Below are 24,852 nucleotides of genomic sequence, written 5' to 3' on the forward strand. Positions count from 1 at the left end.
AGAATATCCCCCACACTGTAGCCATCCTGGGGAAACCAGCTGTGTCCCCCCATGCAAGCAGATCATGGCAACCAGATGCCGCTGAGGTACCCCCACACACGGGACTTCTTCCTTGCTCTTATCCTCCACCATGTGCCCACCATCTCTTCCAGACATGGTGGGGGAGGGTTTGGGAGGAGCACATCCCATTTTCCTCATAAAACTCCAAACAAGAGGCTTGGCCTGGTTTAGATTTTAAAAATAACTTGCACATTTGGAAGCTAGAGTTTCAGAAGGGCTCTGAATGGGATAATGGCTTTGATCATGGCAGTCCAAAGATCAAGGGAGGACTTCTTAGGTTTGCTGCATCAGCTGGAAAATATATTGTAGTGTCTAGACTTTATCATCCTTGAGCAAGGCTTTTTTTTTCTATTCTACAAAAGGTCTAATCCAAAGCCCATGTACAGCTGATAGGAGGGCTTCTTTGGAAAGGAGCCTGCTCTGGGCTTTGATTGTGTCCAGAAGCATGTTGAAAGAGGTGGAGATCAGCTTTGGGCTTTGAAGGACTCAGAGACTTTGCCCTGCAGACACTGCTGTTTCTGATGAGGCTGTTTGCGTGGATGGAATTTGTGCCAGCAGTGGGGTGAGGAGGCCGAGGATGGAGACCTGCTGTGTGCCATCCACCCAGTCCCCAAATCAGTTCTTGCAGTTGGGCACTGCTGGTACCTCACTGCTTATCCTTTGGCTGCTGTGGTTGTGGTTGACTCAGACCAGCATCTCCCACAACTGTCTCAGTTTTGGCTGTGTGATAACCATAAATATCCACATTTGTTGGTGTCTGGACAGAACTTCAGCATTTTTTGCTGAAGTGTAGAAAATGTATGGTTTTCTCTCTTTACCTTTTGATAATTATGTGGGTTTAAAATTTCTCAAAAATTCTTGTATTATTTTATTATTAATTTTATTATTTTTCATAATTCCAAAGTATTAGAAGCAAAGGAGGAAATTCCTTAGGTGCTTGGAATAAACTCAAAAGCTTGCCATGAAGGTGAGGGCATCTGGCTACATGTATTCATAGAATCATGAAGGTTGGAAAATACCTCCAAGATCATCGAGTCCCCAACCTTTGATCAGTCACCTCCTTGTCAGCTAAACCATAGCCATGAGTGCCATGTCTAATCATTTCTTGAACGCTTCCAGGGATGGTGACCCCACAACTTCCCTGGGCAATCCATTCCAATGCTTGACAACCTTTCCACTGAAGAAAATTCTTCCTGGTGTCCAACCTGAACCTTCCTTGGTGTAGCTTGAGGCCAATTGCTCTTGTTCTGTCACTTGTTACCTGGGAGAAGAGCTTGACTCCCACCTGGCTACAACCTCCTGTCAGGTAGCCTACTCTTCTCCAGGCTGAGCCCCCCAAACTCCCTGAGCCAGTCGTTGTAGGACATGGTCTCTAGACCCTTCCCCTGCTCCACTGCGCTTCTCTGGACACACTCCAGAACTTCGATGTCTTTCTTATTGTGAGAGGCCAAGAACTGGACACTGTAGTCAAGGTGTGGCTTCACAGTGACAAGTACAGAGGGACTGACTCTTCCTGAAAGCCCACGCAGCTGTTGAGCTGTAGAAGATGCCCCATTGAGAAAGCAGAGGCAGTTTTTCTTGGAAATACTGTGTTTTCAGCACAAGGGTCTTGGTTGTGTTTTGGCAGGTGTGTCATTGGCAAAGTCATCACTAACCATCTCCTTGGTGGGCACTGCAGTGCACCATGGTGCTATACTCAATGTCTGAGGCTTTGGTGGGGTTGCAGCCTAGTTATGAAAGCTTTATCTGGAGGCTTTGGGAAACATTTGGAAATGTTTTGGAAAACATTTGGATCGAGGATGTCATAGCTCTGAGCTTGGTTGTTTTCCTTTGCTTTGTCCTTGAGTGAGAAAGCTGCTGTTAGGTTTCTGTTTTATCTTTCCATCAATTATTCTTTTAGACATACTTATTTCTGAGGATAAATCAGAGCAAATGCCATTGTGAAAATAGTTTGTGGTGTAAAATAGTACTAAAATTGTGCTGGAAGGGATCTGGAGAGGTTACTTTGTCAACAGGGTCAGTTGAATCCATGCATTGGCCTGGAAGGTGATCATCTGTGCTGGGAGTTGTTTTGTCATAAATTATCTCAGGAGCAGAGGCAAACATCTACCAAATAATGCTGTCAGTATGTGTGTGTGAGCCTCTCTCAGTTTATTCAGATAATTTGTAGAATAAGTGTTGAAAATTAATGCTGCGTTTGTTCCCAGAGCCATTCAAAGCAATATTTCAGAATAAGCTTTTCCATCTTGGCATTTGCCAAAATGCTGCAGATTTCATGGATACGATGCAGTTTTGTCTGTATTTGATGTGGAGTCATCCCTGTTTTGCCCCATTTCTGATACAGCCAGACCCCAGAAGCCTCAATAGTACAAAGAGCAGTTTTTTTCCTTGTTTCATGTGAATAGGTTGTGACTTTTTCGTTTTCCAGGTGGTCGCCAGCCCTGTGGAAATCCATAGCAACCTTTCCCCTTGACATCTGCAGGTTTGGATAAAGTTGTGAGATCCTGGGCAAGGATCACTAGAAATCCTCATGTGCTTTGAGATCGAGTGCCAAGTGATGACTATGAATTAACTTCTGCCTCCATCCCAGCTTTGTGTCTTGAGCAATGTATAAAAAAGCTATGCAAGAGCCCTAGTGTAATCTCTCCAACTTTTAAAGGTGCTGCAGAGCTCCATGGGGTTTTCTCCTTGCTTGTAGCTCCTTATTTCAGTGATGAAAGGTTTTGAAAGAAGTTCACCTGTAGCCAGCCTGGTGGGTGCTTGCTCTCCAGCCAGTATTACGTTGGTATTAGAATCCACACAGCCCAGATGGTGACTGGTTTTCCTTCATCTGGTCGTTTTCCCAACCATTTCATAGTAGGCAATAGTGGAATTCATCCATCTTTGGCCATGTGGAAGGCTTGGCAACACCCCCCCCCAGCCCATCTGTACGTTTAAAGTGATGATGACTGGCATTAGCGTTATTGTTTGGCCAAGTGTATGTGGAGATATCACGGCTTAGATTTGTTACAGATGGGTTTCTGGATTTAGTTTAAGGCATTCTGCCAGCCAATTTTATATCTGTGTAAAAGTGATTGGCATTCCTATAAATAAAGCTGCTGTGGAGTTACAAATCTAAAAATACTTATTCATTAAATTATTTTTACATTTCCAGTGACTTGTCATCCTGGCTTATCATAAGCAAACCATGCTCATTGCCTGTGTGCTATTCACAGCTCCAGAGATGCTGCTTCTGAGGCTCTGAAATATCTTTTTCACTTGGAAGTACATGTGCATGAGCTGTCCATGAGTCCCTGTGCTATGGTAGGATGAAGGACCTCTTCCCCTGGGACCTCGTCACAGTCATCACTGGGAACGACCTGGTCCTGGAGACTGTTGTAGAAGTGGTAGTGGCTGTAAATACAGGAATGTGAGTTTTAGCTTTTGGCTCACAAGTGAGTATGACTTTGCTGGGTAACCTGGTAAATACTGTTTGTATGGCTCCTTCAGTGCTGGGAGGGACTCCTCCGTAAGCATCTCCATCCATGTCCTCAGACAGGAAGTCTGGCAGAGTTTCTTCCTTCTGTGCCACAGGCTGGGCTGCATGGGAACAGGGATCCTTACACCTAATTTAACCATCCCTGCTGTCTCTTTGGCTACAGGAGTGAGGAAGAAAGTCTGCCAGATCAGGTCCAGGTGCAGCTGTGAGCTGGGAAGGTGATGGAGGGAGAGCCCAGCCAGCTGCCTACACAGCTGGGCACTGATAGAGTCACTGGTAAATCTGGCTTGGACTTTGAACGGGTTTATGAGAACACTGCTACCTCTGGTTTGCTTGGGATTTTTCCCCCCTCTCCTTTCAAAGCATTTGAATATTCATTCAGTAAATGATGAAGCAAAGAACACGTCTGTGGCAGAATATCAACCTCAGTAATAACATCCATAATTGAAAGTCAAACCATGATTTGAGTTTAGTTTCCTAATGACAGGAATCTTTAAAGTTGGTCTGTCTGTCTGCTCCTCCTCCTCTCCTACTGACAATTCATCAGGTCCATTGGCTGGTTTTGTCCTTTTTTTCAGGTTGGTTTTCATTTCAGATATCTGGAGCTGCTTCAAGTTTTGTCAAAACAGTCACCAAGTTAGAAGGGTGTTGTGGAGGTTTTTTATTATAGGATGCAATGAAACCTCAGTCCATACTAGGGACCAGGGAATACACATAAATGTTATGAACATCCAAACCATAAAGGGTGCTTTAGTTGGATTTACCATGTTATGAGACACCAGAGAGCCCAGGCTGTGGGTCTCTGAACAGACACATAGGTGTTGCTGGGGGAACGTTCACCTATGTGAATTCCCTGTTGTCTAATAAAAGCCAGTTCATCCTGCAGCTTTAATATGAAAGTGGCTTATGTTGCTTAGATTCACAGAGGGAAATCTTTTTTTTCCTCTTGGTATTCCTACTGCTTTTTACCCAGCAAGAGGAGTTTCTGTAGTGTAGCAGAGTCAGCGCAGTCTTGTAGTGTCTTCAGAGGCTGGTGGCAACATTTGTACATCTTGACCCTTTGCTGGAGTTGGTTGCCAGTCTGTGTGTCATTTGGCATTGTGGAGGCAGGGGAGACCAAGCTTCTGGGACTCCCTCAGCATCCAGAGGGTGGGAGCTGGATAATGCTGTTGGAAACCTGCCTGTCCTCCATTGCAGGGAAGCACAGTGTGGCAGATGAGCAGCAGAGGGAGGGGAGAACCTGTTAAGTCTAAATGGTGGGTCCCAGCCCCAAGGTTATTTCTGGTGCACAGTGGCTGACCTGTACCTGCATGGTGGAGATAAGAGTCTGGCATCTGGGTCATACGTTGGAGGTACCAGGGGTGACGTATGGCTTGGACAGACCAACTGTACTTGACAAATTCAGAAGTGAAATGAATCATCTTGCCTGGTGCAGGTTAGAACAGAGATTACCTTGGCTATGTCATGAAACCTGCTGTGTGGCTGGTGCCAGCAAACAAGGAGGTGGTGGCCTCTGGGAATGACATTCCCATGGTCCCTGTGTCCTGCTGCAGACCCTGATGCAGTAAGGGACTCCTTTCCTCCCCAAACCAGCAACAGCTTCTGGTTGGCACATGTTACCCAGGCTCTGGAAGTCCTGACATGGCTGCTCGAAGCATCCATAAGATAATCTGGAGGTTATGGTGTGACCAGCTGGGCTTGGTGCTGCTGGTAGATGGGCCCTACCTGGGTGTGAGATCAGCAGCGTACCTTATGTCTTGGGGAGAGGGGAGAGACACTGAAAGACCACCTGCCAAGTTCCCTGCAGGGATAGGATGGGGTGCAAACAGGACTTGACATTCAGTATGTGCTTGGGGAGCTGCCAAATGTTGGCATATCAGCCTGGCTTTTACTGGTAGGTGTAAAATACTTCTTTCCATGCCTGGTTTCCACCAGAACTCAAATCCTTTGCAGTGTTGGAGTTATTCCCCTCTTTGTTTCTTTTTTTTTTTTTGGTGCCTTAGTAAGAACACAGCTGAAGTACTGGAAGCCCAAACTAAACCTGTCTATTACACATGACCTGATTAGACGCCATGGTAATAAGCATTTGAATCTAAAGCTAGATTAGGCAGGGAGCAGTCTGAGGCTGGATTTGCATAGCACACATTCCTTTTCCATAGGACGTGTTGGTAAATCTACTGAAAGTGAATTTAGAAAGCGCTGGCATGCGTCAAGTGCTCCTGTTGATGCATGGGTTGCTTTCCTCACTATGCACTCAGCTGGGAAAAAAATGCCTGTGACTGCCTGGAAGATGCTTTTTCTCCTCTCCGCCTGCTCTCATGGCTCATGTTGCAGTCAATGAGAATAGGTAGCTCTTGCCAGCTCTAAAAATCTGCATTAATGGTGTTTTGAAAGTTTTTGCCTCAAGAGGCAATTATTTCAGGGTGTTTTCTCTTCCTGTGACAACTCTGGCAATGGTGGAGTGAATCTGGACTTTTCAGGTACCTAAATCCAATTTGCAGCTTCTTCAAGCTTTCACTGCAATGTGACAAGGTCTTATGCTGGAAAATGCTGCAAATACTTGTTATCCAAAAGCCATTTAATTTCCTGCCTTGTGGACAGTCACAAGACTGTGGATGATCTCGGGGTCAGTTTTGTTTTCAGTTATTTCATTACCATGTGTTTAGGGCACACAAATTGCAGTCTGGGGCAATGGGATTTGGAGGTTAGACACAAGGGAAAATGTTTTTTAATGTTCAGAGCGGTGGGCTAGGCAACAAACCTGCAGGCTCTCTGTTGTAGGGAGGGGTTTGAGATGGAGGTTCTGAATTCTGAAGGTTCTGGATGTTCTTGTATCATTGCAGGGAGTGTATGAAGTGGATGTGCTTGTGCCAAGAGCTAAACAGAAAACAGCCTTACCCAGCCCATTCCTGAGGCGACCTCTGGCTTGTGACAAAATGTTGAGCTATGTACCTTTGGGTGTCTCAGCAGAGCTGCTCTGGTGTCATTGTGGTCCCTGAGCCAGCTTGGCTTTGGCTTTTTGCTGTCAGGGCTCTGCTTTATTTACTTTGGGAGCCCAGTGACCATGGCTCGCCCCACTTGAAGCCTTTGCTTGTGTCCCTTCTTAGCATGGGCATGGGGAAGCATGAATTGAGCAATAGGGTCATGGCACTGGGTTTCAAGCTTTGCTATACCTGCTGGGCCCCACTTCATTATCAGTGATGTTGTCAGGGCTGTAAGATCTGACAATCTGGTGAATGGAAAGCTACAGCCCCAAGTGGCCTCTCTCAGCCAACTCAGTCGCCACCTTTGCTGATAGAGATGTTTCAGCTTCAAAGCTGCTAAAAGAATAGGGGTTTTTTTCTGGGTGTTGGGCCTGCATGTATCAGTTAATTTGGATACATGTCCAGAATAAAGATAATCACCGTCATAAAATACTACAAACAGCATTTATTGCAATACCAGCTAGCAAAAAAGAATAAAAGGATGAAACACCTAACACAAAAGAGAATAAAAAGGTAAAATACTTAAAACTTAATAAAAGGATACAAAATAGTTGATGCTGCAGCAGTTGCTTCCTGTCACTGATGCTCACTCAAGCAGACAGGCCAGGGCTACCAGGGTGGGCAGAAGCTGGACGGCATCCATGCTTAGCAGGCATCCCCACGGAGCCAACATGGTCTCAGTGGAAGGATGAGTGTTGCTCAGCTCCCCCTGAGTGTCCCTATTTATCAGCTATCCATTATACTATGTAGGGCCAGGACGCAGTATAAGGTGATGCCTGAGAGGCAGCCAAACACCGCCTGTTCATCACATAAGTGGCAACAGTCTGTGCGTGCTTTCCTGTTGGGTAGTGGTTGTGCCACCCCTGCCCACATTATCTTCCTTCCATCATTAGCTTCCTCACCCTCCTGCATGACCTTCACCATTGTGTGTCCAGGGTATTTGTATCTATCCTGACGAGTGCAGCCAAGTCAGTGAGGAACACAGCCTTGATAATAGAGAACATCTAGTGTTATACAGTTACTTTGTACAATAATCTGCCTGGTTTCTCAGCATGTTATAGCTACTTTCTCACCCTTCTATGCTCTATTGATCATCTAAATTAAAAGTACTCTCTTTACTTTCATGGTTTTTCTATAACTTTGCAGGCGGCAAGGCCAGACATGGACTAAAATAATATTTTATGACACTAATACAATGCACTTTCTTACTGGAGAGCTGGTGGAGCTTTGTCAGTCGAATACATCACCTGAAGCCAGGAAAGGGAGTGATCTTTGTAGGAATGTCACAAGGTGCTCATCGCCAGCGGTACCTGAAGTCTTGCCCAGGTGAGAGATGCGAAGAGCTCTGCAAGACACATCCACCCCCAAAACTTAGCAAACTGAAAGAGGTGAAGTTCTCCATCTCTTTGTATTGTGAGTAAACTGGACTGGTGTCGATGGGGAGAAGTACTTTGCTGGCTAGAGTGGTGACCTCCAACCCCAAGCAAGAGGCCAGTTGCAAAGAGTTACGAGCTTGTGTTGTGATTTTAGATCAGCTGGCAGCTCAGCCCCACACAGGCTCTTGCTCACTCTCCCCTGGTGGCTTGTGGAGAATCTGGTGAGAATCAGAAGAGTTAAAGTGTGAAAACTTGAGATAAAGCCACTTTAACGATGAAAGCAAAAACTGCATGCACAAGCAAAGCAAAACAAGGAATTCATCAACCACTTGCCATGGGCAAGCAGGTGTTCAGGCACCCGCAGGAAAGCAGGACTTCATCATGTGTAGTGAGGAATTGGGAAGACAAATGCCATCTCCCCAAACATGCCCCCCAGCTTTATCTGCTGAGAATGACACCAGATGGTCTGGAATATCCCTTTGGTCGGGTGGGGTCAGGTGTCCCCGCTGTGTCCCCTCCCAGCTCCATGTGCATCCCCACCTTCCTTGGTGGGGTGAGGAGCAGAAAAGGCCTTGATAGAGCAAGTGCTGCTCAGCAAGAACTAAAACATCTCTGAATTAACAAGTTTCCAGCACAAATTAAGAATGCAGCCCCATTCCAGATACAGTGAAAATTACCTGTACTGCAGCCAAAACCAATGTAGCTTGGAAAGGGCCAGAAGTGGTTTGAAGGCTCTGGAAAGAGAGAAAAGGGATGGTGTTGAGCCATGGAGCACCTCTGCTGAGAGCAGTGGGTGCACAGAAGATGCTGGTGGGTTTGAAGGCATGGTGTGCACCCCAGCAGGAGGGGGTGACATTGTGGCTCTCTGAGCCCAGGTCATGCCTGTGGTGGCCTCTGGGAAAGTGCATCTGTGCTTGTGGGTGCATGTGAAGTGTGGTTAGTCCCAGATATGTAAACACCCAGTCTGCCCTCCTGCTGCAGATGAGATTAATTTTTTAAAAATCAAACACAGTTATCTTCTCTCAGGGTGTCTGAGCCTTTCAGGATCCCCTTGGGTAATTTTTTCAAAGCAGTTATTCGCAATTCCAAGGCTTTTTTTAATGAAAAGGGAGATAATTGTGTAAATATCTGCAGGGATGGGAAACTTATATCGCAAAATGGGTGCCGTGTGAAAACCTGCAAAGATAAGAAATCCACTCTGTATATAGCCCTGCCAGGGAGGTGGCCACTATGTGGTGATATTGCCCCTTCAAGGGGTTTCCTCACTGAAACATTTGCTCCAGTGAGGTGGAGAGGCTCATTTTTTAAACAGTATATGGAGATGGAGGCAGGCAAGATGCCTGGAGGACTAGGGATGTTTTGGATGCCCTGTTTGGAGTTCAAACTCTCTGGGGAAAACCAGATTTGGTTAAATCAATGCACAAAGGAAAAAGTAACAATCCTGTGCGTGTACTCAGTGTGTTTAAATTTGGTTTGTATTGATGCTGCTGATGCTGATATTTTCCCGGATTAAACATTAAAATAGCCTCTATTGATTTTTAAATGCATCCCCTTGGGATCTCCACTGGACTGACATTCTCCTCTGAATGCTCCAGCTGGAGAAGAGGGACCTTCCTTTGGTCCATCCCTGACAGCAATGTGTTGGATGACTTAGGTGTGAGTCCTTCCTTGTTCCCTGCCTTCTGTGGGAGGCTGGATAATTAGGCAGTTAAAATCATGAGCCTCTATTAAGACAGGTACTCTGAACTGAAGGTGATGGATTTGAGCAGCTGTCCTGGAAACTGGAGTCCTGCTGCCCTGTGGCACAGGGTGGTGCAGCTCTGTCCTGGTCAGAGCAGGGCTTGTGCCATAAACTCCATTGTGTTGTATCCACATAAAAACAATACAGTCAAGCCTTCCAATTAATCTGACTTGCTGTGCATGCCAGTTTTACTTTATTATGTTTAAATACAAACAGTCCTTCAGTGAAATGTGCTAGAAGTTGCTGGTTTTTCCCAGGCTGGGTGGGAGCGTCGTGTTGGAGCTTTTGGGGTGGTGGTGTGCTTGATGTGTGCTCACATACATTGGTTTTTGGTGTTCATCTGCTGAAGCACAGGAAGGTATCAATGTCATACTGAAAGGAAAGCAGCCAGTGGGCCTTTTCTGCCATTAGACATATTTATCAAGGAATTCTCAACCCCAGGTTTGTACTTCAGGGGGAAAAATCACTCTGGATTAACATCAGAATTTAAAACCTTTAAAAGGAAATCAGCATTGCAGATGAGTAGGCAGTCTGAGAGATCTGACAAGTGTGTTTTGTTTGCTTTGGGCACCTTCTGGACCACAAGTTCAACAATATCTTGAAGTTTAATGATATTTACCCATCAGGGTCCCTGCTGGATAGGACTTCTATTTACACAAGTCTCCACCCAGTTTCCATTTTCAAAGAGAAAGAAACCAGCTTGGTACTCACCACAAAATACATGAACACCTGGGGTTCCACTGGCCTCACCCTAAGCATTGATAATGCTAAAGATCTCCAAACACAACCCAAAATGAGCCCTTCAGGACTCAGCCAGTAGCTCGTGGTAGCCTTGTTGTGATGGTTGGCCCCATGGCAGATGTTGCTGTGCTGTTGGACTGGAAGTGTTTGCTGCTGAGCAACTTGGAAACTCCAGTTTGTGAAGCCAAATTAAGAGGCTTTAAGTGAGGAAAATCCTGCTTGCCTTCCCCCCTCCGTGTTATATCCCCATCTCACCCTGGGAATTACTGCTGAAATGGGGAGCTCTGAAATGGAAAACTCAGCAGTGAGGCTTTGCATACGATAAATCAGTCACAGCCCAAATATTCATTGGAGGAGCAGGGCTCGAGGCTGGGGGAATGAATAAAAGGAGGAATTAAAATAAAGGAAGGTTGATTGAACTATTGTTCTCCAGGAAAAGGCTAATTGGCAAACAAATATACTCCTCCAGTGGGAAATAAAACTCCTCTCTCCTCCCTTGCCACGCTGGTGAGTTTGTGTTAACAACATTTGCATTGTCAAAAGGAGTAGTCAGAGCTCGTGATATCTGGGCTGGGCTTCACAGCTGGTATTATCATCCTCTGGAGGTGTGTTGTGCTTTGCATGAGCCTTTTCCCTCAGTTGGGGCCAAAACCAGTGATGGAAACTGATTTGGACTGGATGGTGTTCATGCTTGTGCCGGGTTATAGGAGCCAGGATGGAAGAGGATGCTCATCCCTGAGTGCTCAGCAGGGCTGCAGGAGCCCCCTGAGCTGCCAAGGGGGTCTTGCATCCTTCCCTCTTGATGGGTGCTGTCCTTGAGGGCTGCCTTGACAAGGCTTGGCATCAGTCAGCCCTGACACCCTCAAAGGATCCCTGAGAGAACAGGCTCAAATGGCAAAGCAGAAGTGTTGTGAGGCTCTTCTCTGAAAGGCGTCAGGCTTTCAGGAGAGCCCCGGGTCGGTGCTAATCCATCCCCTCGTGTAACCTCAGCTCTGAAAAGGCCTTCTCTGCCCCTTTGAGCCCCTCCACAATGCAGCACTGACAGCTGCCGCCCCAAAACAAGAGGGGGTGAGGGAAGCACTGGGAGCAAAGGCCCCTCCCACCGCCTTTCCTTTCTGCTGTTTTTCTCTGCTGCCTTTTGAAGCTGGGCTGGGGCACAGGGAGGGCAGGGGCTGCCCTAGCATCCTTCCTGGAGAGCCCCCCGCCTTCCTGAGAAGTCTCTTGGACTTCAGCAATGTTGTGCCTGGGTTACAGGATGCAAATCATTCAGTACGTGTAAGGGAGCAATACGTGACTTGAAAACTCTTCCTCCCACTGCCAACCCACCCAGCTTTTTTGGTTTGCTTCTGAAAAAAGCATACCACAAATCCTCCTGGCTGCTGGAAAAACAGACATGTGTGTGTCTGAAGAATTGGGTCATTCAGCACCCTAGTGAGTATTAAGAAATATATTTTTTTATATAGGTTCTCAAACTGGGTCTTGTCTGTGGTTCCATGCTTGTTGTCCTTGTTCCTGAAATAAATGGCATTTGCCTGAGCTGATCTGCTGGAGCTCCTGTGAGAAACAATCTGTATTGGTTTGGAGGATCTGGTGCTGGCACTCAGTTCTTCTCCAATCAAATTTACCCTTTTAGTGGAGAACTTGTGACTACCTTTGGTGTTACTGCGTCACTCACAGTCTGTCTGACTGGGAAACTTCCAGCAAGGTTTGTTTTTTAATCCTCAGAAGCTGAACAAAGTTTTTCTCCAGCAGCATCCTCCCTCGATGTGTGCACTGAGCTGTGCACCATGGGGTGTAATGGGCTGTGTGGGTATCCCTGGGCCAGCTCCTGACGTGGGAGGGTGGATCCTGCAAGCCCTCAGCATCTTCTCCTTGCGTCCAAGCTTATCTCCATGCCTTGGGACAGACGTGATTCTGCAACACACCATCAACCATCCCCCTGCTCCAGATTTTTGCTGGCTTGCCAAAGCAAGTGGTGCTGCTCTGAGGATTGATTTCAGTTGGAGAGGGTTAAGACAGATCCTGCCTCACCCTGCTGTGCGCCACACTCTTCCCCTGAAAACTGGATTACAGAGTCAACAGTGTGTGTGCTTCCCTTGGCGGGGACCTCACTCGTGTGCTGGAGAGGCGACTGGCAAGCCGGGCTGTGACACTCTCACAGCACAGTGGAGGTTGTTGTGCTTTTCCCTGAATAGCATCAACACCTCCAGGTGGGAGCCCCATGCAGACACACCAAAAAGTCTCTACCAACACTTTTGCTGCTTTTGGTAGGTGTGAGTTTTAAGTGGAAAAAGGAGGGCTTTTCTGGCACGTTACAAATTTGTGAAACTATTTTTTCCCCTCACTGGTGAATGTATAAATGTTTACTGACTCTATGAATAAGCTGGTCTGAATTTTGTTCCTGCACCCCGGATGTCACCATCAAGCCCCCAAAGCTCACCTGCCCTTGAGCATAGCAAAATTTTTTCTTGTGAGACAGCAGGCACAGATGTCTGCTTCAGGATGTGACAAATGCCATGATAAAGGGAAAGAATGGAAAGAGGAGGTGACAGGTTTTAGGCAAGCATTGGGTTTTTGGTGATGCTGATAGATGGGGCTTTCTGGGAGCACGCCGAGAAGCTGTGACTACAGCCAGCTCCAGTCACCATCAGGGGCATTTTTTGGGGTATCATGTAGCCTAAGCAAAGTTTGGAGATGCAAACCACTCTTTGTTGGGTTCACAGAGTATAACAGGCTTTTGGGGAAGAGGAAGGAGGACCTGAGGTAATTCGGGATTTGGTGGATGTATTTATAAATCCGTGAAACCCAAGTCTTCAAGATTTGCTTACGCTGAGAATTATGGCTTTTGTGATGTAGTCATGATGACTCAGGATCCTCCTGGCAGCTGCATCATGGGAAGGGTCCCCATCCCCTTTTGTAGCTGCTGTTTTGAGGCCAGATGGATGGAGAAAAGGCAACCATCAAAGAGTTTAAAGCCTTTTAGCCAAGTGTTTTGAGATTTTTGCCCCCTCCTGTTGATATGCAAAGATTTCCACCAAATACAAGCACTCCCCTCCTGTACAGCCTGTGCCTGAAAACAGCTTTACACTGGAGAAAAGGAGTTTTGGAAATCAACATGGGAATTTGTGGCCAAAAATTTAGCCTGGTTACTTTAAACAGGAACAGCTGCGTTGGGGTGCAGCATCATGCTCAGCACGGGGTCTGTGCTGGAGGTGCTGGTGATAGGCTCAGGTTCTTTGAACTTCTGCTTCTGGAGGGAAGGTGGCTTCTGCTTAGGGGAAGGCAATCCTGTTTCTGACCATTTCATCCATGGAAGGGTTCAATGTCAAACTTTTATTTTTAAAACTGAGTAATACTTAGACACCCCCCCCACTAAAAAGTGTTTCTTTGTGCCAGCTTTAGTGCAAATGTGAAACAGAGCAGCACGTCTTATTCTTGAGAGCCCAAATGCTGCCACCTCATCAGTTGGGCAGAGCACCATTGACACACTTTGGAGGGCTCACAGTCACAGGACCAAATTCAAGAAGAAGTCAGGTTACTGAGCAGAGCCAGGGAGGATGCTGGCTGTGTTGTATCTGTAAGGTGAAAAATCAGAATGTGCCTGGGAAAAGCTTTGATACTTCTCAGGGGATGCCACAAATGCACAGCTGACCTGAAAAATGCTGTGGGATCATCCAGTTGTTACTACTGTGGAGGTCTGGACGTGACTTACAGTGGGAGGGAAATAATCTAGAATTGTTTTTTTCAAAAACTTAGTTTGTGGGTTTGATGTGTACCCAGGACTATGCCCTGTGCTGGGTGTTTATATTCGTGGGGGCAACCACTGTGGGAGGATGCAGCATTGCTCAGCGGTGGGATGTGACAAGTACAGGGTGCAAAGCGTGGAATGCCAAGTTTCTGCCTTCTGCATGCTGTAAAAAGGGGTCCAGGACACCTGGCTCTAGCACTTGGGGTGAGTGTCTTCCAAAAGTGCTTGCTGAGGCAAATTGCCTCCCAACCATCACTAGCAAGGAGATCACTTTGCAAGGATGGAAGAGAGTTGGAATATTTCCATCAGTCAGGAGCATCCCAGGCTGTGCCAAACCTCTGTGGAGTGGTGGGAGGCAAAGCTTGGGATGGCCTAAAATGCCAAAATCAGTCCAGGGTTGTGCAGAGACTGTCAGTGAGTGCTATTATACTTGCACAAGAACACTCCCTCCTTGTGCAGTGCACTGGAATAAAGCTCCCTGTTGAGAGAGAGAGTTCACTCAGGAGCTTGCATCCTCATTTTGGGAGGGGATGGGAGGGCAGCCAGCAAAACAACATGCTAATATTCCTGTTTGAGGATTTAGCTCCTGGCTCTTGGGTGGGTTTAGAGGAGGCGGGTGTGAAGGGGAGCGCACACGCTCCTTTGCATGTGTTTGTACCCTTGTTGGGTATTTTTAGGCTGCAGACCGCAATGCTGCAATACCAGTGCTGGCTTCAAACCAGCTTGTTGGGGCATCGGTCACAGACAGGCTTTGGCAACACATTGCTCCACACAGTTTAATTTAGCTTGCTGAGGTGGCTGTTGAATATGCAAGTGGTAATTGCTGCTCTTCTTCCCTTAAAGCAAAGGCGGAAGCGACACTGGGGTCCAATTTTCTCCTAATGACTGATTTCATTTAAACACTGCTCAGGGCAATGTAGGCTTGATGCTTTATTTTTTTTTTAGGGCTAGGGAAAACAAAACTTGTATCTCTGTGCATCAGTGAGCCTGTGACCTGTCTTGCATGGGGACCTCAGTCTGTCCTGGTCACACACATGGGCTAAGCTCCTCCTCATCCTCTTCTCCCTGGCTTTCCAGGCTGAGCCCATTACACACACGTTTCCACCCTTGGTTCAGTGAAAGTGAAGTTGTTTGGGAATGATTCAGCCCTAACAGTCCTGCCTTGGGATTTGGGACTTGGCTACAAGTTCCCTCGATGACCCTTTCCATCCTATCTTCCCTGGGTCTGTACATACAGGGGCAATTAAACTTAATTTATTCTGGCCCGTTCAATAGAAGAGGCCAGAAGGCACCATTAGATCACAATCTGACTTAAATTTATTGATCTAATTAGCGGTCAAAGGTACAAGCAGGAGGTGGGGGCAGGACACTTAACATATGATGCTGTGTAGAACTTGTCCCTTCTGTTCTCCTTAACACAGGCCTCCAGATTGCCAGAGGCTGCTGTTTTTTCTCCTTGAATAACCAATTTCTGTAGGATTTGCAAAGAGGGAGAAAGCTCTGTAGCTGGACTTTGTTCTGACGATGCAATCTGTGCTGTCTGCAGCTCCCAACGACCTGCCAGGGAGCTGTGTTTTGATTTTGATCCATCATGTCAATGAATATTCATCAGCCTTCTGAAGGTTTAATGCTATTTGCCTGGTAGCTAACATTCTCTCTCTAACCTTTTTTTAGCCTTGGTTGCTAATAACCTACAGCCCACTCAGTCTACATTATTGGGTGGTTTGGTTTTTTAAATTGTTTATAGATGAAAATGAGGAACCTCAATAGCTCCAGAGCTGGAAGCAGCTCAAAAATACCTTGTCTTGGTTGCTATATGACTGTCTGCTTTAAAACCTGAAATAAAACCTTGTCTTTTGGTCTGTCGTTCAAACTCCTCATAGAACATTGTCAGGAGTGCGTATCTCTGAAGAGCAGGTGTTGTTCTGATAAAAGCTTTCCATATGTTTTTGTAATCCCAAATCAGAGCCTGTATCAAACAGCAGGTTTCAAGGACAAGGTTGACGTGGTATTGAAAAGGGGATGGAAAATGCCCCGTGAAAAAGGAGAAATAGGTCTCTGCTCCAGACCAGCTGCAGGAGGAGGAGCAGGCCCTGCTTTGGGAATAGTGTGGCTGTACCCATGGACTTGGAATCACCAAGTAACTGAACTTTGCACAGCTGAGGACACGTGGGTTGGTACAGAGCTCCTGTGCCAGGCACAAAATGCTGTGCAGCCACCAGCATCTCCCTTTGTGCCCTGCCCCTTGTGGCTCTTTAAAACCCAAACCTGCAATGTCTTCCTCCACATTGGAGGGAAAGAGATGTGTGTGCCTTTGGTTATTCATTTCTCTTCTTTAGGAAAGAAACTCCCCAGCAGGTCCCCAAACCTTCCTGACACTGAAGGGATGCCAGCAGGCTGCTAATGGATTTGCTGCGGTGCTGCCTGCCGGGGAGCCGTGATGAGAGAGCTTTCATGGCAGCTGAAATTCCTCCAGGCTGTGTATTTCTACATCCAAGATGCAAAAATGTGAAATGAGATTTGGGGCCCTTCAGGAAGGGGGACCCTCTGGACTGGGCACAGAGCAGTTGCACAGCCTGGGATTATCCTGCATGAAGGCCCAGTAGCTGTTTCCCATCGTTCGTGGCTCAGCAGATGATTACACCATGTGCTAAAAATGTACGATTGAGATGATTTCAAGGGTTGGATCCTCTGTTAAAGTACTGTGGGTAGAGCCTGAATTTTCTGCAAGGTCCCTATTTTGAGAGGGCAGTGTTTGCCATGCTGTGGTGGTGCAGGGTCTGCCCTCAGGTCTACCCCCAGCCCTGGCTCTTCACAGGGCACAGCAGCTGTTTATTTGGGTGTATAAATCCACAGCTGGAGGGAATGGTTAGCTCAAGGGAGATCAGACACTCCTCTCCAAATGCTGACCTTTTTTCCCCCAGTCTCTTCATTTCTGTATTTATAAACCTGAGTCATCCATATTTCAACCTTCTGCATTAACCTTGGCTGTTTGTCCTGTCTCTTAACATCTCAGCGTCTTGTTTTGCAGAGATAATATGTGGGTGTGTAACTTTGTAAGACAAATGTTTAGGCTTTTCAAAAATTCCCTACTTTGCTGGTTGATTTGTCATATTAGAGTGTTTCTCCACCATCCTCATTCCTTGTAGGTGGCCCTCCTTTTGTGTTGTTGACTTGAGAGTCCCAGTTTTGGGGCAATATTTGCCTGGTCCTTGCTGTTATCAGTCAGTCAAGACATGTGACTCCTGCCCTGAGCTTTGCTCCCGACCTGGGTTTCAGAAATCAGCAAAACTCAAGTGTCCACTGGCGCGAGCGATGCCCAACGTCAGCACTGCATAGGAAAATCTGAGCTACTGGCACTGTGTGATTTTTATCAGCTGAAGTTGCGTCTTGTAAATATTTACTAGAATTTCAAGTAGGGCTTATCTAATTAAAGCCAAGTAAAACTTTCCATGAAGAAGAGCCGCTTTACCGGTGGTTGCTGGTTTAGGGACACGTTTAAGAGCTGAGGGTTGCATGCAGGATATTTTCTCAGCTCTGCTGCTGTCTGTGGCTCAAGGCATCCTGAGCTACATGAGGTCTCCAAGGACCCAGTCACCTGTGGCAGGAAGCTGGTGGCCCCAAATACATCCAGCTGTTCCTGGCAGCAGCCTCCTAAATTTGCCATCCTGCTGGAATGAGAGGGTATGAGGTGGGCATATGAGGCAGGAACTGGCCTGGCTGTTATGGCATGGAAGGTTGGTGCAGATCTGCTGGGAGTGGGAGCAGCAGTTTTAAGTCCAGGACTCCTAATCCCACGGGGATGGTAGCGTGACCCTCCTGCTGCTGCCAGCTCTGGCACAAGGCGAAGCAAATGCATCTTTTTAATTCGCATGGTCGTCAAGGTTGCCAGGACTGTAAACGTCAAATCTGAGCAGAAATATTTGGCACGAAACTGTCTCCGCTCTTCCCCTCCGTGCGGAGCGCGTGGGTGGCTCGATTCCTCCTCCCCTCCGCGGGACAGGAGCGCAGCACTCCGGGGCGGCTGCTTGAGCCTCCTCTCTTCTCTTCCCTGCAGGATCTAGTGCCCAGGAGGGAGGGACGCAGAGGATTTTGGCCATGGCTCCGAGGAAGAGGAGCAGTCGGGGGATCTCCTTCATCTTCTGCTGCTTCCGCAGCAGCGACCACCCTGAGATCACGTACCGGCTGCGCAATGACAGCAACTTCGCCCTGCAGACCATGGAGCCCTCGCTGCCCATGCCACCAGTGGAGGAGCTGGATGCCATGTTCACCGAGCTGGTGGTAAGTAGGATACTTTTTACTTCTAGATTTAGTTTTTCTCCCTCTTTCCCCCGGACTCCCATCTTTGCAGTGCCCCAGCCTTGGTTTGGAGTTCTCAGGCAAACTTTGGCATGAAGGGAGTGTCAGGGGATGCTGCTGCAAGCAGTTTTTTGCTGAACCTTGAGCTCTGCTCCTCCTTGAAGTCCTGCCTGTTTGAGGTGGTTTCTCATTAGAAAGCCTTAATTTCTTAGAGCAGGGCTTTGGGCTCTAATGAGGGGAGTCCAAGCTGGTAAAGCAGATTGTCCCCTATAGGTGCAAAGTGGCTTTACTTGCTGGGCACTCAGCTTCACAGAAATCTTCAGGTGTAGGCTAAATTGAGATGTGGAGAGTCAAGATATCATTTCTTTATGCTGCAGTTCAAAAACTTGGAAAAACATGGATTAAGAAAAAAATTGGCAGCCAAAATACCTTTAAGTTCCTCTAAGTTAAAACATTTTAGTGTGACATGCTGGATGATACTCTACTTTGAGTTGATTCAGTAGTGAAATGGGGTTTTCTTACAGTGGTGGGATGCACAGAGAGACCTGGGAGTCATGATGCTGGTTGGTCACACCTGATGGTGTAGCACATCCCATCAGATGCCAGGCAGCATGGTTCTAGTGAGCCATGAGGACAGCTCCAGGTTGTATTATAAAAGCTGGTTTTGCCCAGGCATCGTTCTCCATGGGCAGGATGAGATGCCTGGCGGACCAGAACACCAACACAGCATGATGGGGATGAAGGAGGATTCTTCTTGAAGCTGCCCTGCAAACTGCCACTGGTCAGGTTGGGTTTGTTCAAGTTGAGTGACTGCCTCTGTCCCATGTTATTCTCCACTGGTAACTTGGCCAAATCAGGTTTTCCTGGGGAAATTCTTTGCCATGGATCAGTCTTCCCATGCCCCAGCCAAAAGCTTGTTGGGCTGTGGCTTGGTGTCACCAGCCACGCTGAAGCAGGCATCTGTGGAGGCTCATGTGCTGGAGCTCCACCAAGCCTGTGGCACTTCATCTCAGCACAGGATTGTCAAAGCATCTCCCCTAAATTCATCCAGATGCTTTGTGTGGTGGCAGTGTTGCACAGAAATCAGTGTGAGTGGAGTGAGGCAGAAGTCCTGCAGTCCCAGCAGGAACCAGTCCACCCTGGGGCATGCACTGGTGTGGCCCTTCTGCTCTCCAGCCCTTGCTCTGTACTGCCTGGATTTTTACTTTTTCCCCCCAGCCAAGGGTGAGAAAAAGATTTGGAGGCACCTGGTTCTCCAGGACATGCTGGCAGCAGGAGCCACGCTGGCTCCCTGGGGACTGAAGTCATATGGGGAGGGGGACAGCGAGTCCCCACTGTGCTCCCCTGCAAACAGCTGCAAGCCCCTGTCTCCCCAAAAAACCCATCAGGCAGATTTTGACCCAAGCCAGCACCAGGTGTGAGGGAGGGTGAACCCAAGCTCTGCCCCATGGTCACAAGAGGGCAGATTCCCATTTAGGGGAGTGAAGTTACAAATTCCCCTTCCTTACAACAGCTCCTTCTTGCTCTCAGTAACCTGTTGGTGTCTGGTATTAAATTTCAGCATTAGTTAAATGGTTTGGAAGACATCCCACTGTTCCTGTATAAACCCACTGTGTAACATTTGGATGAGAGACAGAGAAAGCACTCAGAGGTGCTGGGCTGATCTTTATGCCTGCGGGAACCCCGTGCCACTCGGCCTGCCATGCTTGGCCATCCGGGGTGGGATGGCTTGTGCCTGCTCTGTGGGACTAAGGCTCCCTCCAAAGTCCTTGGTTGTCTCAGTCAATTGGGTTGAGGGAAGTCAAAGCGGTTGGAGGGGATTCTGAGGCTTTGCCAGCTGGAGTTGGTGCTTGGCCAACTCTTCTCTTGAAGCTTAATAGTGACATTTCTGCCCCATTTGTTCCCTTTAGGGACTTGGAGTGGCAGGAATGGAGAATATCAGGCCTGAGATGCAGGGTGTCACTGGGGACATGGCAGCAGAGGGTTTGATCACCTGGATGGACAATGCTCCCACAGACACCAACAACAGAAGTGGGATCCTTGTTCTTCAAATTCCAGCCTGCTGCTTACTCAAAGGGAAAAATTGCTTTCTTTTTTGAACCATACTGTAAAATATTCTCTAGGCTTCGTGTGTTTTTAAGTGTGCCTGTTCATCTGAGGCAGAAAACATCTGTAGTGTGAGAAATCGGTGACTGTCCTGTGCCAGCGGCAGGGGATGAGGGCCTGAGCTGCAGAGAGACATGGAGCAGCTGTGACTCCAAGGTCAGCTAAAGGCTCAGGCGGCTCTCCTGGTGTCTGTTTTTCGACCTGCTTTATGTTAGATGGACACTTAGGATTTTAATTAGAATAGATAAATAGAATAGTTAAGTTGAGGGGTTGTTCTGTGGCTGTGAAAGTGTTTTTCAGGAGGAACAAGAGGGAAATGGGAGTTTTTTTCGTTTGTCTTTCTGGGTTTTTTAGTTTGTTTTGTTTGTTTGTTAGTTGGTTTTAGTTTTTTCTTTTTTTTGCCTGGGCAATATGTAGCAATTAACCTGTAAGAAGTGCCTGGTCTTCATCCCAGGCTGCAGGATTGATGCTCTCTGTCCCAGCCATACGTATGCAGCAGTCTGGGGCTTTTCCCTGGCCTGGGTCAGATGCAGATGTTGTTGCTGTGGTCAGTGACTGATCACCGCTTCCTCCCAGAGGACCCTTTTTCCTTTCCCTCCCTTTCTCCCCTGCCTGGGCTGAATGGGTTTTGTTGGAGTATTGTTGGGATGTCGCTCAAGCAGACACCGACCCCGTCTGAAAGGCTTTCCTTTGTCCGCTGTCCTGCCGGGGCTTCGGCCAGGCTCAGCCACCCAAGGAGGAGCAGGTGCTGGCACAAACAAAAGCAGGATATTTCAGCAAGATTTCTGATTTGCAACTCCTTTGGCTGGGGCAAGGCTTTATGATTTTGTGCAGCTTTTCTTGCTTTGACACCGGTGTGTCCTGCCAGCTCAGGTTGGTGGTGTTTGCTTCCTTGTGCGGAGATGTTACACCTGCCAGTCAGCAGCCATTGGATTTGAGGAGTTTCAGGAGCCATCAGTCCTCCTGTAGGGCACACCAGGAGGGTCGCTGTGCCATGGGGCTGCTCAGCCCTGGTGATGAGGAAATCTGGGGTTGCACGAACTGCCTGCGAACCAAGGAAACAAAGCTGTGCCATCTGCCACAGCTTCTTTCAAGAGGCTCCTGCGTATCCAGGCTAACAATACAGCATTTCTTCAAAGGCTGAAATCTTGCTTGCACGCTCAGAGAAAGCACTTGCAAAGCTCCGCATAATGGAGCCATATGGTAGATCTTGCTGTAACAATCCCTCCCTATTTTCCAACACCAACTAGACTTTCCACCAGATGGGTAAATGACTGATGTCCTTTATATCTGCTTAACACTCCTTGTCACTCCGAGGTTTGTAATGAAACGCTCTGTGTGTGGTGGTGTGCATTGACCCCATGGGACTTGCACCAGGCAGGGGGGTGGGATGGCTTGGTTTGGAGAGGGTACAGGAGCCCCAGCATGACTGAGGACCCCTCACTGACTCTCTTCACGGTGGGGTGTGTCACAGTGGCATCTCCATCCCAGCAGTATGAGACTGATGCTCTGATGACTCCTCAGGTAGCTTGGATGCTTGGAGGAACTGCTGAGTCTGGTGTGCCCCTGGAGCACAAGGGTCTGCCTCTCCCTGGTCCCACACCTTGCTCCCAGCCTGAATCACTGCTGGCAGAGGGATGGGCTCAGAGGAGATGCTGCCCCAGACGGTCCTTGTGGCTTGTCCTCTCCAGGCTTTGAGGAAATTCTATTTACTGCTCCCGATGGGGCATCTCAGACTTTTCACCTCAGACTTAGTGATATGGAAGAAATTAGAGCAACCTTCACCTAGCCCTGCTTCCCACCCATGATGTGCAGCAGCCCATTTTTAGCCTGTGAAAGCAGTAGCAGGTAACCTTCCCTGTGTCCCTCCACCCAGACTCCAGCAGCTGACAAGTTTTCAGAGACCTGGGGAGGTGAGTCCAGGAGCTAAGGGGCTGTGCAGTGTCCTTGGCCCCCGAGGCTCAGGATGGGAGCAGACCCTTGCTCACTGATGTTTTCTGGTATCTGCTGGAGGGGAGATACTCACACGCGGTCTCCAAATTGCTGGGCTTCATGCCTTCCCCTCCTGCAGTATGGAAAGCTGCTTTACCCCTCCCTGCTGCTTTATGAAGTAGTGGAAACTTGGGAGCCTGAGGAACAATAAAAAGGTCTCTGGCAGCTTATAAGATTTATCACAGCATTTGTTTTTGCTGTACTTGGGGCAACTAATGGATTTCATCCTCGCTGCTCTCTGGATGCTATCAGTAGGGAGATAGTTATGAAATAGCATCCCCTGTCAGGGACAAAATTCTGTTGCCTTTGAAATGCTTCGTGGTGGGCAATGGGTCTGTGGCTCACCATGTGCAGTGCTTGGGTAGAATGCTACACAAATAACTGTCCCACAGAGCCATGCCATCCCTTCCTCTTGGCGTGCCAGGATGATTGCCATTTTATATGCTGCTTAAACAGGGAACAGGGAACAGCCCCAATGTGAGGAGAAAGTGGTGGTGCAGTCAGTGTGAGTGTTGTTACATGTCAGTAGCAGCACCAGGTTGGGAACTCGTTGCTACAGATATCCAGTTGTACTTAGGAACTTCAGTAATGTGCTTTTTCCCCGGTTTCTAATCCAGTAAGGAGAAAGTATGAGCTTTTGGGCCTTGCAAAACAAAACGGCTTTTAAGTAGCAGCTGAGGAATCAGCTGCAAAGCCAAGCTTTGCATTTCATGCTTGCAGGTCAGCTGTTGTGTTTTGCTGCCTGGTCCTTGCAGCATTAAGGACTTTGGGATTTTGAGAATTGTTTAATGGTGACCAAAGCCATTTCTCCTATATCTGCAAAGAAAACAGTGTGCTTGGTACCCAGGAAAAATTACAATTGCAGTAGCCATTGAGTCCTGGGGAAACCACCCCTTTCTGCAGAGTCTGTCCAGAGCCAGACACTCAGTATGGGGCTCTTGACCCCATCCCACTGCTGTCTCCCAGGACCAAGCTCCCTTGCCTTGTGAATCACTTTTAAGGAGGAAAACCAAATGATTGGGTAATGCCTGCTTTTAAATTCACTCTGCAGGGACCATATGCCATACAGACACTTTACTGGCCTACCCAGGTTCTGCTCTTTAGATGTGAACAGCCTGGACCTGCCATGCTCCCGTCCCAGCCTGCTGCTTGCGGCACTTGTTTTCATCACCTCATGGTGTTAACACCCTCAACGATAATCTCTTAAACGTATGTTTTGATAGGTAGGCATCTGATAGAGAAGTCACACACCTACTCAGTGAGAAAATAAGGGTTTTCTGCCTACACACGTTCCCCGAACCCGAGTGAAGCAATCCACCAAGGAACTCTGTATTTCGGCTGAAACATTCCTGTAATTGCAGTATCTGTTACAGCTACAAACTAATGTGGGGGTTTGCCCAAAACCCATGTTGTTCCCAACTCATAACTTCACAAAGGAACCATGTTATAGCACAATGTGAACCCCAGCTGAAGGCAGAGAGCACATAAGGAACACTTTTGTTTCCAGGAGAAGTACAACTGAAGTGGAAAAATTATATGGTCTACCTGCTAAATGCTTTCCACTTTGCACTTCGTAAAAGAGGAGGCCACATCCCTGGGAGATGCCTGGGCAGCTTGTTCTGTATCGCATGGGTGACCTTAATTGGGGCATTTTAGGTTTTTGGCTTGCACTCACTCCAAGTTCTTCTGGCACAGGTCACCATGGAGGGTCCCAGCCTCTTTGGATGGGGAATTTTCTCCAGCACCATTCTTCTTCCTGACTGCTCAATGGTTGGTGGTGTTGCTGGAGTTGCGAGCAGGATTGAGCAGCACATGAGTTGTGCTTTATCACCAACCTTAGCTGGAAGTGTTCCTGCTGTGAATAGTCTGTGCCTGCCTTGTATCCCTTTGTAGATACAAATGGAATCTGTTCCTACTGCTGTAATATATGGTGCTGGCAGAGTCTGGATGTTCCTCAGCGTGGGAAGATCACCAAGGTCAGCTTTTGGCAGCTGAGGTCTTCCGTAGCCCTGGAGGCAGGATCCTGCCTGAGCCCACAGTGATCCTAATTCCCATCAACTCCAGTGTTGATGTCCATACTCGTATTTACAGGGATCAGCTTCCCTTCCCCAACAACACCAAACATCTACAAGCCAATCTGATGCCTGCTTTGTGCTAGGCATCCTGCTGGATGTCAGACCTTGAAATTATAGAAATCACAAAATTGTTTGAGTTGGAAGGTACGTTAAAGATCATGTCATTCCACCCCCCCATGCCATGGACAGGGACACCTTCTGCTAGACCAGGTTGCTCCAAGTCTCATCCATCCTTGGTCAAAAATCAGCTCT

The 24,852-nt window shown here is 47.7% G+C and overlaps 1 protein-coding gene across 3 annotated transcripts in view; it reads left to right on the forward strand.

Annotated features, from left to right (window-relative positions):
• Nucleotides 1–24,852, forward strand: part of DAAM1 (dishevelled associated activator of morphogenesis 1) — a 95,045-nt gene that overhangs the window by 21,749 nt on the left and 48,444 nt on the right. For 2 of the 3 annotated variants that reach the window (XM_071557305.1, XM_071557304.1), the window contains one exon: nt 18,186–18,409. In XM_071557305.1, coding sequence (XP_071413406.1) covers nt 18,227–18,409 — 183 coding nt within the window. In that variant the 5' untranslated portion in view covers nt 18,186–18,226. Of the gene's footprint in view, nt 1–7,755; nt 7,849–18,185; nt 18,410–24,852 lie in introns of those variants that run through there. The other variant, XM_071557303.1, reaches the window with a different exon arrangement.

This window comes from Pithys albifrons, chromosome 6, assembly GCF_047495875.1.
Source record: "Pithys albifrons albifrons isolate INPA30051 chromosome 6, PitAlb_v1, whole genome shotgun sequence".
Classification (NCBI taxonomy): domain Eukaryota; kingdom Metazoa; phylum Chordata; class Aves; order Passeriformes; family Thamnophilidae; genus Pithys; species Pithys albifrons.